The following is a 16051-nucleotide window of genomic DNA, read 5'->3' as shown; positions in this document are numbered from 1 at the left end:
TCTCTCTCTCTCTCTCTCTCTCTCTCTCTCTCTCTCACGAACGCATAGTAGCTCAAAAGATAATTTATTATTAATCACATTGTATTATATATTCATCGTGTTTTCGAGATGACTTACGAAAATTAATTTACGCTACGAAAACAATTTTATTAAAGTGTCATATACGACTAAAATGTTAGAGGTTATATGTATTGTGTACGTATAAAATGTCTGAGCTCGGCAGTGTTCGATATTTAATTTACCTTAACCTAGTTAAAATTTTCAAAATCTTCCGATGAGAATTCTCATAGAGAATATTTATAATGCGATATAAACAATGCTATCGAATAGAAATATTTATATATATATATAAAAAAAAACAAAAATATCAATGTTTGTTGTTGTAGTTTTCTACGTATACGTAACCTCTTAAAAGTTGAAGGTGAGGAAGGACTCTTTCTTCTTCGTTTTTATCTTCCTTGCTCTTCCAAGAGAAAGTTCATTAAGAAGACGTCCTTAACACGTATAATAAATTCACTTTCGTTCGGATAAAACAGATACGAAGAAACGTGACGGTTCGTCGTCTTTTTGAAACGTTCAGAAACTTGTGCGTCTAGAACCTACTCTAAGCAGGTAGCGGCATACACATACATAATATATACACACATACATATTCTTTTTTTTTACAGTGACTTGACAAACGAGTCGAACAACGTAGCCAATGTGGATGTAGCATAATCTGAGACATCATCGGCATTTGAAAATTCGAGAGTTGAGGAAAAACGTTCGTAAAAGTTATTTCACGCACGTAATTTCATTCATTTTCATTCGTAATAGCATTAATTAAAGTATTAAAAAATGATACTTAATAGAAGAAAAGAAAAAAAAAAAAAAAGAAAGATAGAAAAATACTCGTTCGTACGCTAACCTAAAATCTACAATGCGTTAAATAAAAAGAATTCGTTCCTAATGTGTATGTATTTTAACGAACGTAAAAAAAGAAAGACTCAAATATACGGATTAAGAAGTATACTCCTTTTACTTTACGAAACAACTTAACCTAAAAAAGAAAAGAAACAGAAAAAAAAAAGAAAAAGAAAAAGAAAAAAGAAAATGCTCGAACGCTTTGAAAAGAAACGTGTTTCCACGAGGCACGTTTAAAAATCGCCGCGCGATTCTACGAAAAGTGACAAAGCTAAAAAAAAGAATATACCTTTCGTTGATCGTTGACTCACCTTCTTTTTAACTATACGATCGAACGTCATCCTTTTGAGATTGTATCTAATATAACGATTTCTTGATAACGATTATTTCCAAGCCATTCAAGTTTCCGATAGTCGGCAGTGATTGAGAGAACTCACGAAACATTTGTTTATACCGAACGTCGTACACATCGTATATAATATAATAGTCGTACGTATTATTAACATCGTACAAAATGATTCCGAATAAGTATAATCGAGTGACGAAATATATATGATCGACGAAATTACGAGAAGTTTGAACAATAAAGAAAGAGAAAGAGATAGACAAAGAGAGAGAGAGAGAGAGAGAGAGAGAGAGAGAGAGAGAGAGAGAGAGAGAGAGAAGAGATACTATTCTGTCGATATTCAAGAGAAGTGAACTGGAAAGAGATGCTAACGAACGACAGCCATCGGACACGATCCTGTCACTTTTGATTGGTCGCTTTGAAAAAGACTAAAGAAGAACGCGTGCCCCGCTTACTCGATTCCCGAGAAAACAAAAGAAAGAAAGAAAGAAAGAAAGATGTCTGTCCGGTACATGATTGGTTGACTACGTGCAAATAAAAACTGGACATAAAAAAAAGAAAAAGAGATAAAATAAAATAAAAATAGAAAGAAAAAAAAAAAAGATTTCTGTTGGAGATACTCGTATACCCGTATTTACAAAGTAGTTTCAACACAACAGTTATAGGAAATTTGAAAAATATAAAGGGGGAGGGGGGAAATGAGAAGGCGGGACTTTCGAGGTTACGTTTCCAACGTAACGGTCGCTGTTAAGAGAGAGAGAGAGGGGAAGAAGAAAGAGAGAGAGAGAGAGAGAGAGAGAGAAAGAGAGAGGTTACGTTTATTCCAATTAATTGAGACTGTGTAAGTGCGTTTATACTTACGATTCGATTCTCGACGCACGCTCTGTCGGCAGAAATCGCCGGAATCCGGGATGCACAGGTGTGTCCTTGCGTGTACCACCAGGTGGGATGATAAAGATGCCGATGAGAACGACGACGAGGAGAAAATTTACGCGATAATGTACGAATCAATGATTACTAAATCGACGATTACTACGGACGAGGACGACAATGACGACGACAACGACGACGACAACGAGGGAGAAAAAAGATCGAACACACGACACACACACTCTTTCACAGAGTCACAAACAGACTAAAGCCCGCTAGTCTGTACGGAAAAAACGACCATCCGCCGCGCCGTCGCCGAGCCAACTGGCGACGCGAGCCGCAACGCGCCGTTGTTGCCCTCTGTCGGTAGAGTTGACATTGCGATCGACGCGCCACCACCTCTTACGCGGCGGAACGCGAACTATTTGCTTTCGTCATCTCTCGTCGGCGCCAAATACGAATTTTTTTTTTCTTTCCCTTACGAATATTATTCTTGATTTATTAGGATTATTTGAGCGGTGTTTAATTTTTATTTTAATCTTTGGATATTGACAAGTACGTGTATGTGTGTTTTGCGCGTACGTGCATTCTCTTTATAAAACTAATAATAAATTATTATATGTAAATATTATTTTTCTACGTTAATCTTATTTCTATTCTATTCCATTCGATGTATTAATGCTTCGTTAAAATAAAATGTATGATGATAATAATAATAATAATAATAATAGTAATAATAATAATAATAATAATAATAATAATAGCGTCTTTATTTTAAAGTGTGCCAAATGTTGACTAGTTTACGCGGACTTTGTAAAATCAAAAACCAATGTAATCTTTCCATAGAACCTCGAACTCCCTTTCCAAGAGCTACTTTACCGATAAAAATATCTTCGGTCTTTTTAAACGAATTTACCGAATCCTCGCTGTCGCTTTGATGCTCGCTACAATTCGTAGGTTCAATGTTTTTCAATGAAACCTAAAAAAAAAAATTGATCTCGTTTAACACACCGATACGTTCTCCGTTCTCCGTTCGTTGCAAAAGTTTAAAGATAATCAATTATACGTGCCCTGCTGCATAATACAATTAAAAATTGTACGGTATCCAATTGATCATATGTCACATCGAATGTCAACGTCTCATTGAATTCCGGTTGAGCGCAAGCGTGAAGCGTTCTCGTTTTTCTCTTTTTCAATTTCTTTCCCGTCTTTCCATTCAACATCAGTACCCTTACATAGGGATCTGAAAAGCGTGTAAGATGGAATTTCTCGATCGACATTTAGAAAGTTATAAGTTGAAACGTATGAGAATTATAACTTACAAAATTCATTTAAACTGGATACGAATTTAAGAACTTTAACGTTCCGCAATTCCATTATGTTAATCGTTAATCTCTGTGCCGTTGGCAAATAGCTTACACCTAATAAAATTTTGCCGAATTCCTAGGAAAATTAAATTATAATGGATGTTGAAAATTCGAAGGATTAAAAAAAAAAAAAAGAAAAGAAAGAAAAGATTGAAATAATAATTGCGACTTATACCTGATAGGATGGTTTCATTCTATAATTGAACATATGTTTCTCGGGACTTTTAAATATTATTTTAACATCCTTGATTGCCACTTTCAACGAACACAGTTCAGTGTGATTGGCGTACCTATCGTGATCGTACGCCGCTATGTCTAAAGCCCATTCCTATGCGAAAGGAATAAAATAAAATAAGAAAAAGAAAAAAGATAGTAAACAGAAAGCAAAGGTAAAAAAATACGGTTAAAAGAGAAAAGAAAAAAGAAAAGGGACATATATAATTAAACTTCGATTCGTAATGAAAGTTCAAGGGAGCAACGAAAAGCGGCGCCTGCAATTGGCAACTCGTTATACAGTCGAGTGTAATCGAATCATTTATCGGAGTCACCGAAACGAGCCATTTCCGTAGCAATATGTAATGCGAAAACACGGGCTCGATTTCATTGGCAACAAAACTGTTCGAATACATTTCGAGCTAACTTATCTACGTAAAACTTGAACAAAGGTAATAACTTTTCAACCAGTTTAAACGCCTCTCCATAACGAAAGTCTGTTATTTTTAATGACTCTTACTCGTTGAAATATCGAACGGACTTTGTCATTGGTATTTCGTGCGAAAAAGCAAAAAATACTTTACACGTGTACGTTACCTACGAAAGGATTATACAACTAACATTGGCTTATCTCTGTCTCTCTCTTTTTATCTTTTTTTCTCGCTTCCTCTTTCTCTCATCTTGTCTCTTTTTTTTCACGACATACTTTGAACGTAACGCATTGTGACAGGATGTATGGTACATATTAAACGCCTTAAAAAAAAAAAAAAGAAAAAGAAAAAAGAAATAGGAAGAACGATAAAAAGAACCGAGTTTACCTTAACTTCGTGAGGTTTCGCATTGGCCACCACAAAAGTTTCCCTGTAAATCGGATTGGCCGTATGCCTGATGCCTCTCGTTCTAAAACTGTGCAATTTCATTTGTTTCCTGTGACTCCACGATTGTTTCACAATATTTAAAGCCACGTAAGGCTCGACCGTGCAATTGTATTGTTTCGGTGGAAGACTGGATAGCGCCTACGAAAAGAAATGAAAAAAAGAAATGGAAAAAGGGAAAAAACAGAAAAAAAAAACGAAAATAAATCCAAACGCGTTCGAACAATAATTCTATTTTCATTCGAATTTTATCGATCGAAAGAAGCAATCTATTCGAAAATTTCAATTCGATACCTCGATCCCGACTACGAACTTTCCCGTAATAGTTTCGTCGCAGGGAGGAAAATATTGCAAACTCAAAGTCAATTCCGTAGGAAATTCCTTCTCCTTTTTATCGTTCTTTCGTTTTTCGGTTTGAATCAAATTCTGCGAATGAAATAAAACAAAGAATAATTATTTATTAAAAAAATAAAATAAAAAAAAAAGAAAATGATATCGTCGTGAATAGAACTGTCTATAAAGGATGTTTCAGAACTTCAATGATTCAATATTAATTTGGCAGGATAAAATAAAAAAAATAAAAAAAAATAAAAATAAAAAAATACTTCATATAAATATAAACTTTTCTCGGATATGATCTTATTTCGAAGATAGAAATCAAGTTTTTATATCAATCGTTTACAACTTGCCGTTAGAGAAAAATTGCTCAAAGTTACCAATCTCGACACGAATACAAACTTTTACGAGATTTTATCATCGCGATTTTGACTCGTTCAAAGTTTCCTGTTATTATCAAAATATATTGCGAAATCCCAGTAATAATACATTTCCGTATTAATTTAAATAATTTATTTCAACGTTATCTACAGTTTGCTGTATTGCTAATTAACTTGCATTAATAACTATCCGGTCTTCGCTCGCAAATAAAGATCTATTAATCGGATTAGAGTCCGACGATCCATTTATTCAGGAAAAATCATTCGTTCGAACAAAAAAGTTGGTTTATCAAAAGGAATTATCGAAATATTTAGTAATTCGATTGTATTCTTAGAAACGAGATCGTGATCGAAATCATTCGTTTGTAAAAGAATTATTTTTCTTATTGTTTAATCTACTAAAACCACGTTGTAAAGTTATATTCATACGTTCTGAAACATTTTCCTTTATACAAACCGATCATAATCAAATTCCGATTTTTCGATTTACCACAGTTGATGATGTTTCGATGCTTTCGAATTGGCCGCAAGTGGAATTAACCGAGTTCCTTTGGAATTCTACGTTTTCGCTGATCGTTCCTATATATTAATAAATGTGTTTTCTTTATTTTTTCTCTTTTATTTTCTTTAAACAAAATTTTCCTTAACACGATTAATTAAAATATTAAATATTTATATTAATATAAAGATAAGAAAAAATAATATCGCACCATTACCGTTGTTACCATTTTCGTAAAGACTTCCCAATCTCCAAGATCTATAACTGACATCGTTCAACTTGACATTGTCGTTACTTCGTCCTTTTATTCGTGGCAAAATATTCGTAGATTCTTTCTCTAGAAAAAAAGAAAATAAAAGAATAGAAAAGAAAAAAAAAAGAAGAAGAAGAAAACCTATTCACCCATGTCCGATTAGATACTTTGTCATTTATTATAGAATATATAAAATATTAAATGAATATGCAACGATATAATAATTTCATTATGGTTTTAACCAATTGTAAAAGGTGCGTCTGCGAAGTAATACGCTCATTGTAGTTACGTACTTGTCGACTAGCATAGTTAATTACGTAATCATTGAAAGGAAACGAGAAGAGTACAACGATGACGTTTTTACGTACTTATTCGTCCCGCGCAAAAACAAAGGCATAATTGGCTTTGTCTCGAGTATATCGTAAGTCATTTCTTTATAAATATTTCGAAATAGATAATAAGTAGCTCGATCGATCGAAGTAGAAGTGTTACAGATATATATGTATATATAAGATCTAATAGATTTGTAAAAAATCGATGCTAAGTATATCTATTACGTATAAAATTTATGCATGAATATTATATATATTATATATAAATAATACGTAATATTTATCGCATAAATTTAAATATTTTGTATGTGTGTTATACATACACACACACGCAAATATTATAGTAATATATAATAATATAATAAAATTATAATTTTTTTTTTATTCTTGTATTATTCTATTATTATTTTTATATACATATATATACATACATAGATACATACATATATATATATATAAATAGCTTACTGCGTTTTCTTGCACACTCGTAACCGATGCAACCAGGTGTTAAGAAGCAGGCGACAATGAGTAAAACAAAGAGGACAGTCGTTGCAACAACGACGACCAATATAATCTGGCCCCATGGGCCAAATAATCCGGTGTCCACCATTCACTACGATCGGACGGTCAAGGTCCTTTAATACAGAAATCAAGATCAAGGATACTATTCTTCTAAGCTCTGTGTTCCTTTCCATTATTATCTTCTTTTGACAATTGTCAGATATAAAAATATTATATTGAAAAAAAAGAAAGAAAAAAAAAACTAAAAGAAAAAATAGACGCTATAAAACGATATTATACTATACGATGAATTATTATACATATCATATATATGAATATAAATATCCTTGCTTAGAACGAGAAAAAGGAAATAGAAGTAACTCACGCATACATTATTTCCAGCAAGTTATCGTTTTTCTCTTTATTCTTTTTCTCTTTTTCTTTTTTTTCTTTGCGTCCTCGTATATTCGACCGATAAAGAAATATATATATATATATATTTATGTTTGATATAATTGGCCAATTTCAAGGCTAGCTACGTTACGTTTTGTACATTTAATCCCACGCTCGTAGATGTTACGGCGCATTTCTAACAAGTAAGTTTGAAGAAAAAATAGAAGAAGGATGGAACGCAAAAAAGAAGAAAAAGAGGAAGAAGAAGAAGAAGAAGAACAGATATACTGAAGAAATAGCAACAAGTGGAGAACACTTGTGTCACCAAAGCTTCGCGAACTCGTGTTCGTAATCCGTATATCATTGACGAACTCGAATAGAATAGTAAAAAAAAAAAAAAAAAGAAAAAAACAGAACCGATAAAATCGATTCTACCTTCTCCTCCTCGATGTATCATGTTTTAAATGATGAACAATCGTCAAAGATTTCCACGGTTTTCTAATGGATGATATTTTTAGAACGATGAATCAGGCACGATCGCATGGACACACCTGCATCGTAATTAAGAACGAAAAATGAAAAAAAAAAGAAAAGAAATGAAGAAAACACAACGAAAAGAAAACCATTCACGTATTCGAGTTTACACGCAAAATATTCCATAGAATTTTTCAAATATATACGTATTACAATATACCTACTTAACACCATTTTCACACTCGTCGTTCCACTTTAATGAAAATTAAACGGAAGTAAAACGATATTTCACTGTGCTAATGTTATCGTCCAACCACTTCCGTGACGGATCCTTAACATTAATTATATTTTGTTTTTTCATACGATCACTAGTCACTTTCTTTTGAAAATGATCGATCGATCGATCTATCGATCGATAAATCTTTTCCCCTTTTTCGTTTCTTTTCTTTCTTTCTTTTTCCTTTTTTCTTTCTTTCTTTTTCTTTGTCGATTACCTTCTTTATGAAACACTCGTACAAGATAGAACAATCCCATGATGACTGACACGAACTCGTTCGTTATCGTTTAATCGTCAATATATCGACGAATTCACCAACTACACAAAGTTTCTCTAAGCGCGTATGTATATGTGTATATATATATATATAATGTATATATATACATACATATATATATGTGTATATATGATGTATACGACGTAAGAGTTGTAACTTGACCAATCGAAACGAACGAATCGATCGACGTCGAACGAACGTCCTTCGTCGATCCTCCTCAACGAAATAAATAAGACGGAGAGACAAATGCAACGTGTACCGTACAACACGACGTACCGTACGTATTTACGGATAGGGGGAAAAAGAGAGAGAGAGAGAGAGAGAGAGAGAGAGAAAGAGAAGGAGACAAATGGAGAGAGACAGAAAGAGAAACGTATTGCACGTTACATTGGTGTGGTCCCCTCTTCGAACTTCCGTGCACCTTCGCGCCTATCTATCCTTTTCCGTCTTTATCTGTATATATATATATACACACATACATGCACGCATGCATATATACTGAACGATAGAACGTAACACTTTTGTCGTTTATACGCGTCATTTTCATTTGTACGTGGGTGTATGTGTATGTATACTGTGTGTATGCTGTATATATGCCGCGTGCGTGTATATATATATATATATATATATATATATGTATGTATGTATGTATGTATGGATATACACACATATGTTTCTAACTGTACGCAGAACAATGCCACGCGTAGATTTTTATATTGATATATGTATGTGTTAACATAAGTCCGAGCGCATGTGTGTGTGTAACCAACGAGGAAAGCACGTGTTATCGCTGATAATGCAAACCGAGTATAGTCCTTTTAGTATTCACTTTTTTCCACGTTTGAAAAAAAGAACATTTTACGTTAGTTCGACGACGTTAAATACTCTAATGCTGTGAAAATCTGTTTAACTCGTTTTTTTTTCTTCCCTTTCTTTTCTTATATCCTTTTTCTTTCCTCGTTTTTCTTTTTTTTTTCTTTTATTCTAAAAAGTCGAGCCATTTTTTCCTTTCATTTTCATTCTCTTCTTTTTTCTATGGATGATGAGAAACTCCAGTGCATTCTTGATTGAAATTTTAATAATTTAACGAATGCTATCCGCAGTATTTTTTTTTTTATCTTACGTTTGATTGTTTACGAATGAGAAACCATTCAATTTAAAATACTCGGTCGTTTCACTTTTCAAATTCTCATTCGTTGATTTAATCTTGTCTAGTCAACAATCAGAGAGAAAGAGAGAGATCGTTGAATTCTTGATAATGATTAGTCTCTCTACCCACGCTTTCCATAATTCTTTTCGATTTTTTGAATTCGAATACGAGGGAAAAGTCGCGTGGGTTAAAAGAGAGAGAAAAAAGTTAGTGAACGCGGTTGTGCGTATCTTTTTATATCGATAATGTTTAACGATGCACGATCTTCGTGTATTCTCAATGAAAACTATGTTCTAGAATAAAAAGAAGAAACTATACATCGTATAAAATAATAATATAATCGATATTCATCAATATCATCCAGTTTATTTAAATCGGTGCAGAGATTACTAGCACGAGGCTGTAGCCATGATCGGAGAATTTTTTTGTTAGATTTCTAATCGTTTTCATTTTATAGCTTACGAGAATGAATGTATGTATTATCTCTTATTTATTGATATATATATATATATATAAAATTAGTTTCATTATTTATTTAACAAATAACTTAATAATACAATTAAATAAACATATATATTTATTAAAGGTTATATATATATTTATTTATTTATTTGTTGTATCGTAATTTCATTTTTTATATAAACAAAATCGTTTAATCAGTAAGATTTGTCGCATCGCATGTTTGACTCTATACATTGCAATCACATGTATGTATATATATGTTATATATAAATGTCTAATTTTTAACATATGTATATGTATCTGTATTCATATAAACATTCACATTTAATTATATGTATAAATAAAATCATGATATTATTATATTTAATTAATTATTAGATAATTATTATATATACGTCAAAAGATCTGCGTGTAATTCATATTTATATATAAAACTGATAATTATTACATTATTTAATTATAATTGACACACTTGTGTGTATATATATATACACATATATCAAATGATTACAATGTCATTTATAACTTATATATTTAAAATCATGATTTTCTTTAATTAATAGATTATAAAGAGATATAATTACATGTGTTCAAAGATCAACATATTATTTATACGTACGGATAAAGTTGTAACTTTTGATGCAAGAGAAAACTAGAAAAAAGAAAGAGAAAGAAATTATTATTACTCGATACATTGTCACCGTTTCTAAGGGTCAAATGAAAAAGAAAGAGAGTTTGAGACGTCGATATCGAATAAGTTCTTCCGCAGTTGACCTCGATCCCCGATCCACGTCCCTCCTTTCACTTTAAAACTTCTTCCCGGACACCTGACGATGTCCAAGAACTTACCTGCACATTCTGTAACGATTCAGTCTGTAACTCAGTTTGCCCTGGTACGTAGTGCCTTAGTCTCTCCGGCTTTTACATTTCACTTTCACGTAAGTTCAACCAAGAGAGACTGGACACGAACGATCGGACGTGAAAACGATTGACTGTAAATTTTCATTTTTGTGATTTTTTAAAACGATTGGTGATTTTTTTTCTTTTTGTTTTTCATCGATCTGCCCTACTCAGATTTGTTTTTAATTAATTAATTAATTAACGAATAAAAATAAGAAAATAAACCAGTGCAATCAATCCAGAGAGAGAAAGAGAGAGAGAGAGAGAGATTTGAAGGATCTATCTATATCTCTATCAACAAATTGAGAAAGTATCTAAAGGAAAAGTCTCTTATAGTGTACTTCGTGAAAGCTGTGTTAAAAAATAAAATTTCTTCATTTCAATGAAATCTCTGTAAGCGTAAAAGTGCTAATTTATGCAGCCTTTCAATATAAGACATTTACAAATTTCAGTTCATTTTAAATCTTAACGAGTTTCCGAAATATATTCTCGAGTTTGTGAAATATGCTAATGTCAATATTAGAAACTGTTCAATCTGTAAACTGACGTAAGCTTTACGCAAGTTTGTCATCATACATGATTTTTCTTTTTTTTTTTTCTAATTTAATTTCTTAAAAGTCGTATCTATTTATAAATCTGTTTTAAAAATAATTATGAAACTCGCAAATAATGTTACATTTGCATTGATAGTCATCATAATTTCACAATATATTTCTAATTTCAGTGATTCGAGAAAGATGAAACCATGCATCCATTGAATACCTAATGAAAAAATAAATAAAGTTATTTAGAGCGATGGCTACGTTTGCAAATATCTCGATCCTAAGACTGAGCATTGTGATCTTTCTCTGCGACTGTAAGTACTATTTTTGATTTCTTAATCAATACGTTGTAAAGACAAACGAAAAAAAATTAATTGCTTCGAAGTAAAGTCCTGACCTCAATGCAAAAAAAAAAACAAAAGAAAATAAATAATAATAAACGAAAATAAAATAAAAAAAGAAATGGAGCGAAAAAATCACGGTCGTCAAAGTACACCGACATACTCTGCTAAATAACTTGATTCGTAATTGCTTAAAAAAAAAATAAATAAAATAATAATAATAATAATAATGATAACAACAATAAAAGAAGTTTATGAAACGAAAGAGTTAAATCGTACAGAAAGATCAAAAGATTACAAATCGTTTCTGTGTCCCATTATTTCCTTTAATTCTTTTCTCGTTGCACCGACTGAAAGGTGATAAGATCAACGCTTTTAATTTCTACTTTGTGTGATGTAACGATCGTGTAACGTAACAGTCGAGTAACAACTCTTAAGTAAAATGTATCTCTCTCTTTCTCTTTCGACAAGTCTCCACTTTACGCTTTGAAACATTTATGGAATTGCACAAGTGAAAGAAAATCTTTTCAGATGCGACGAGTTTGATTATACCGGAAGAACTTCCTACGATACTTTCGCTAATTTATTCGAACATACCGCCAATAAAAAAAGGTAAGCAAACGAGGAAACATGTTCGCTAATCAATGGGGAAATATTCCATATACAATCGTGTCTTAAACCAATACTTTCACCTGTAACACGTAATATCCATGAATAAACGAACGACGAGAGTAGATTTCCTAATCTTTTGTTACGTGTATCGTCGCCAATTTAAACTTTAATGTCGTTTAATTTTCTTTTTTCTATTTTTTATTTTTTTCGAATTCAAACGAAAGGAACGGACTCGAGACTTGGCGTTGGTTTCCGACTCGGTGAACATGCCGATTTTCAAATTCTCTTTGAATTGGGACCTCAAACTGATACCGATCCAATCGGTACCAACGAATCCAAAAAGAGAAGAGACGTAAAAAAAACAAAAGCACTTTGACCACATAGTATTATAGAGCCTTAAGATATATATTATTTACTTTGTATTTTTATCTCATATAGGCGATGTACATGGCTGCGATGAAGGGAGAATTAGGCCCTTTGGCACAGGCTATCGCGAAATATCAAACCGAACGTAAGATATACGAGGAGCTAGAAAAGCTCAAGAAGCTCGAAGACAAGATGAAGAACGTCGAAGTTCAAAATACGGAAGATAATAAAAATGTAAATAATTCTTAATTAAGAATTGAAAAAACTCTTCCGGTTCCTCTTTAAAGATTAAGAAGTAGCATGCATGTTTCCTTTTTTTCTTTTTACGTTCCTCGTTTTTTGTAATTCCTTTTAGATTAGCCAATTGGACCAGCTGAAAATTTAAACATTATAATTTATTACGTGAATTTAAAAGAAACCCTTACGATTAAAACTAATGCAACGTTTTAATTTTCTCCCCCACATTTAACATAAAATATTTCTAATATCTAATTACAAAAACTTGATAAAGAAATACTGTGTTTTAGGATACTTCCAGCGATTGGTTGATGAATTGGAGTAAGGAAATGTCAAAGTCCTCCGGGACTCAAGTGCCATTGAAACGAGTTTCCAATGAGGAAATTTCTTTAAACACCAACGGTAGTAGTCAGTCACATCAGAAAACACAGTCTACTGCTGGGGGCAAGGAGAAACTAGAAGAACTAAAAAAATTATATAAATCAGTTGATAATAAAACTTAAATTTGTTTATAAGAAAATGCTTACGCGAGACACGAAGCCATTTCCCGTAATATGTATCGTAATAGAGACGAAATACAAAAAGCAAATTTCAATATGACAATAGTTTACACGTAACATTTATTATATTTATTAATAAAACATCTTTTATACAAGCAACAGAATTAATATTAGATCTATAACACAGTTTAGGCAAAGAGAATTTTTGTCGAGAAGATATTTTCATGTGGTATAATTTCTTTCTATGTATACATTTATATATATATATAGAATATAGTGTGTATATGTATATATATATATCTTGGATATTTTGTATTACATATATTTCTTTTAATCAAAGCTATGCTAAATTTCACTATCTATATGAGATAAATGTGATATTAATATCGAAGAAAGAGCGTAACGAGTTGATGAAAATGACCTGATTACGGATAGTCACAAATACATACGTTTTCTGATTACTGCAAACATGAATCCAGGAAAGAGAGACACAAAACACCTGTGTACAATATTTTAGTAAATAACAGAATTATAATAAACTTTTCAATTATATTAAACAATTTTATAAAATTATATATGTGTATTAAGCGAATAACCTATTGCATTATATTGTTCAATACACATTACTATACTTTACAAATTAAATATCTCAGGTTTATAGTTCATAATAAATTTGTACCTGATGCAGTTGCTACATCATTTATATGAAAACTACTGCCCTGAGCCACTATCTTTGATAAATTTGGAATATGCACCATTAATAAAATCTACTGTAATTTGCGTGTTAACTATCGGTAGCATTCATATTACCAATTTGTTACATATCCAACACTTATATATAATATTTGGTTCGATTATACAAAAAGTACATGTACCAAAAGTAAACATCTTCATTGTTGCTTCTGCATTTATACTTTGAATGCAAATATTTGTCCAAACATCTTAATTGGTCTGAATAATAAATTGGTACCTACAACATAAATTAAAATAATAAGATTATTTTCTATTAAATACTTTACCATATCTCTTATTTTGTATTGGAGTAAGATAAAGTAGTTGATAAGAAATAATTAAAGTAAGTCTTTAAATATATCTTACATTAAAATATACAATATAACTGTACTTTTGTGTTTCAAAAATTACTCCTCTTTACAAATTCGTTTAAGTTGAATATTTAAAGCTGATCTTCGCTTTCAATATCTTTATTATTTTGTAGTTCTTCCATCTTTTCTTTGGCATTCTTTTTCCTTTTTAAAGTGGCTTTATACTTCTTAAGCATTCGTCTTTTCATATCACGTTTTGATTTCTTCTCGTACAATAAAATATCCTCAACCGGTTCTACATTTATTAATGTACTTTTGCATGTTCTCATTGCAACTACAGATTCTTCTTTTGTACTTTTATTATTAATATCGATATTATCTATTTCCGTTCTTATAATTTGATTATTTTTCTTTGAAATATCATTTTTACTCTCCTTATCACTTGTCTCTACGTTGCAATTATTCACTCTACTAACTTCTACTTCTGTATCGCTTGCCTGTACTGCCATATTATTTTCAGTATGACTAAGTTCCTCCAAAAATTGCACAGTCATCTCTTCGTGGTACCCATTTTGACCCGTCACGATATCTGTAGGTTCCTCCTTTATTCTAACTTCATTCTCTATCTTGATAACCAGATAGCTATTTTCTTCCAATTGTATTCCTCTGGACTGTAACCATACTTTTTTTTGTTCATTTTCTTTTTGTATAACATCTGTATCATACTTCATCAAACGTAACTTTTCACGCAATGCCTCCTTCAACCTTGTTTGTTCTTCATTTATTTGTTTCATTAAAGCTTCCATTTCAGGATCGACAATTTTGATATCCATCCAAAGCATGTTTGTACGTATATGTTCTATGTTAGAATATTTGTTCATATTTTCTTCACGTGCCATAATGTTGACTAATAAAAAATAATACACACCACAGATCAGAGATTCAATACATTTCTTTGGCTTCTCACGACGTAATGATTGGCTTTGTCATCTCTCACTCACGTTCTAGGTTATCGACAGAATACTAAAAATAGATTGCAGCGCCGCTATTTAATAGGAAATTGAATTATATATTTTAAATTGTTTTATTATTTTCAAATAAAAAAAAAAAAAAATTAAACGCAGCCAATTAGCTCTCGCTAATTATTAGTTGCGTTAATATTAAGTGATGTATTATCTTATCTTGAGCGATATCGCATCTCACCACGTGGAAGTTACTGTGTATGAAGAAACATGAATTTTGATTCTTTCTTCTTTTAGTTATCATTACAAATCTAATAAAAAATTATGAAATTGAATATCATTTTATAGTCCATGAATAATTTAATGCCAAACTATTGAAAAAAGTTAACTGCTACTTTTACTTTATAAAAGAAGTTTACTGTATTATCGACATGATTTTACTCTGTCGATAATTCAGCGTCCTAGACAGGATTGCTCCGAAGATCATGAGTCTACCTTGATTTTAATCAATGAAAAAATCAAAAATTTTATGGATCATCATTATCGTGCTTTTGAAAAAAACTCTTTTTATAAAATTCAAAACAAAAATTAAAGCAAAAAAGTACTATCGTTAAATATATATATATTTTTTATAATATTG

General features: G+C 31.5%; 4 protein-coding genes across 21 annotated transcripts in view; 1 reads left to right on the top strand and 3 right to left on the bottom strand.

The window, feature by feature from the left end:
* Positions 1-2458, bottom strand: part of LOC127065366 (mitogen-activated protein kinase-binding protein 1) — a 106610-nt gene extending 104152 nt beyond the window's left edge. For 3 of the 8 annotated variants that reach the window (XM_050997567.1, XM_050997574.1, XM_050997573.1), the window contains exon 1: positions 2111-2457. The gene's annotated coding sequence lies outside the window, so the exon portion shown is untranslated. Of the gene's footprint in view, positions 1-2110 lie in introns of all 8 variants that reach the window. The other 5 variants (XM_050997572.1, XM_050997576.1, XM_050997577.1 and 2 more) reach the window with 3 other exon arrangements.
* A 407-nt stretch (positions 2459-2865) lies between these two features.
* Positions 2866-8533, bottom strand: LOC127065379 (synaptotagmin-1-like). 3 transcript variants are annotated; one of them, XM_050997648.1, is made up of 10 exons: positions 8237-8533; positions 6843-7009; positions 6007-6126; positions 5781-5869; positions 4869-5000; positions 4518-4715; positions 3662-3814; positions 3442-3562; positions 3190-3362; positions 2866-3098 (listed from the first exon to the last, which is right to left on the bottom strand). In XM_050997648.1, exons 2-10 carry the CDS (start codon positions 6982-6984, stop codon positions 2889-2891), a joined length of 1338 nt encoding a protein of 445 aa, XP_050853605.1. In that variant the 5' UTR covers positions 6985-7009; positions 8237-8533; the 3' UTR covers positions 2866-2888. The 3 variants fall into 3 exon arrangements, with proteins under 3 accessions (XP_050853605.1, XP_050853602.1, XP_050853604.1); XM_050997645.1 differs by having other exon boundaries at positions 6001-6126; positions 8237-8532; XM_050997647.1 differs by lacking the exon at positions 8237-8533 and adding an exon at positions 7967-8230 and having other exon boundaries at positions 6001-6126.
* Positions 6341-13509, top strand: LOC127065390 (uncharacterized). 4 transcript variants are annotated; one of them, XM_050997666.1, is made up of 6 exons: positions 6341-6463; positions 11533-11664; positions 12223-12303; positions 12528-12655; positions 12742-12903; positions 13197-13509. In XM_050997666.1, the coding sequence occupies exons 2-6, from the start codon at positions 11604-11606 to the stop codon at positions 13407-13409; spliced, it is 645 nt and encodes a 214-aa protein (XP_050853623.1). In that variant the 5' UTR covers positions 6341-6463; positions 11533-11603; the 3' UTR covers positions 13410-13509. The 4 variants fall into 4 exon arrangements, with proteins under 4 accessions (XP_050853623.1, XP_050853627.1, XP_050853626.1 ...); XM_050997670.1 differs by lacking the exon at positions 6341-6463 and adding an exon at positions 8555-8573; XM_050997669.1 differs by lacking the exon at positions 6341-6463 and adding an exon at positions 9829-9918.
* On the bottom strand, positions 12706-15457 carry LOC127065389 (uncharacterized). Of its 6 annotated transcripts, none has more exons than XM_050997662.1 (4): positions 14530-15457; positions 14086-14376; positions 13856-13905; positions 12706-13370 (listed from the first exon to the last, which is right to left on the bottom strand). In XM_050997662.1, exon 1 carries the CDS (start codon positions 15346-15348, stop codon positions 14581-14583), a length of 768 nt encoding a protein of 255 aa, XP_050853619.1. In that variant the 5' UTR covers positions 15349-15457; the 3' UTR covers positions 12706-13370; positions 13856-13905; positions 14086-14376; positions 14530-14580. The 6 variants fall into 6 exon arrangements, with proteins under 6 accessions (XP_050853619.1, XP_050853621.1, XP_050853617.1 ...); XM_050997664.1 differs by having other exon boundaries at positions 14282-14376; XM_050997660.1 differs by having other exon boundaries at positions 14505-15456.
* Between the last annotated feature and the right edge of the window lie 594 nt (positions 15458-16051).

This window comes from Vespula vulgaris, chromosome 7 (assembly GCF_905475345.1).
Source record: "Vespula vulgaris chromosome 7, iyVesVulg1.1, whole genome shotgun sequence".
NCBI lineage: Eukaryota > Metazoa > Arthropoda > Insecta > Hymenoptera > Vespidae > Vespula > Vespula vulgaris.
The sequence above is the reverse complement of the archived record's forward strand: the minus strand, read 5'-3'. Positions and strand labels throughout refer to the sequence as shown.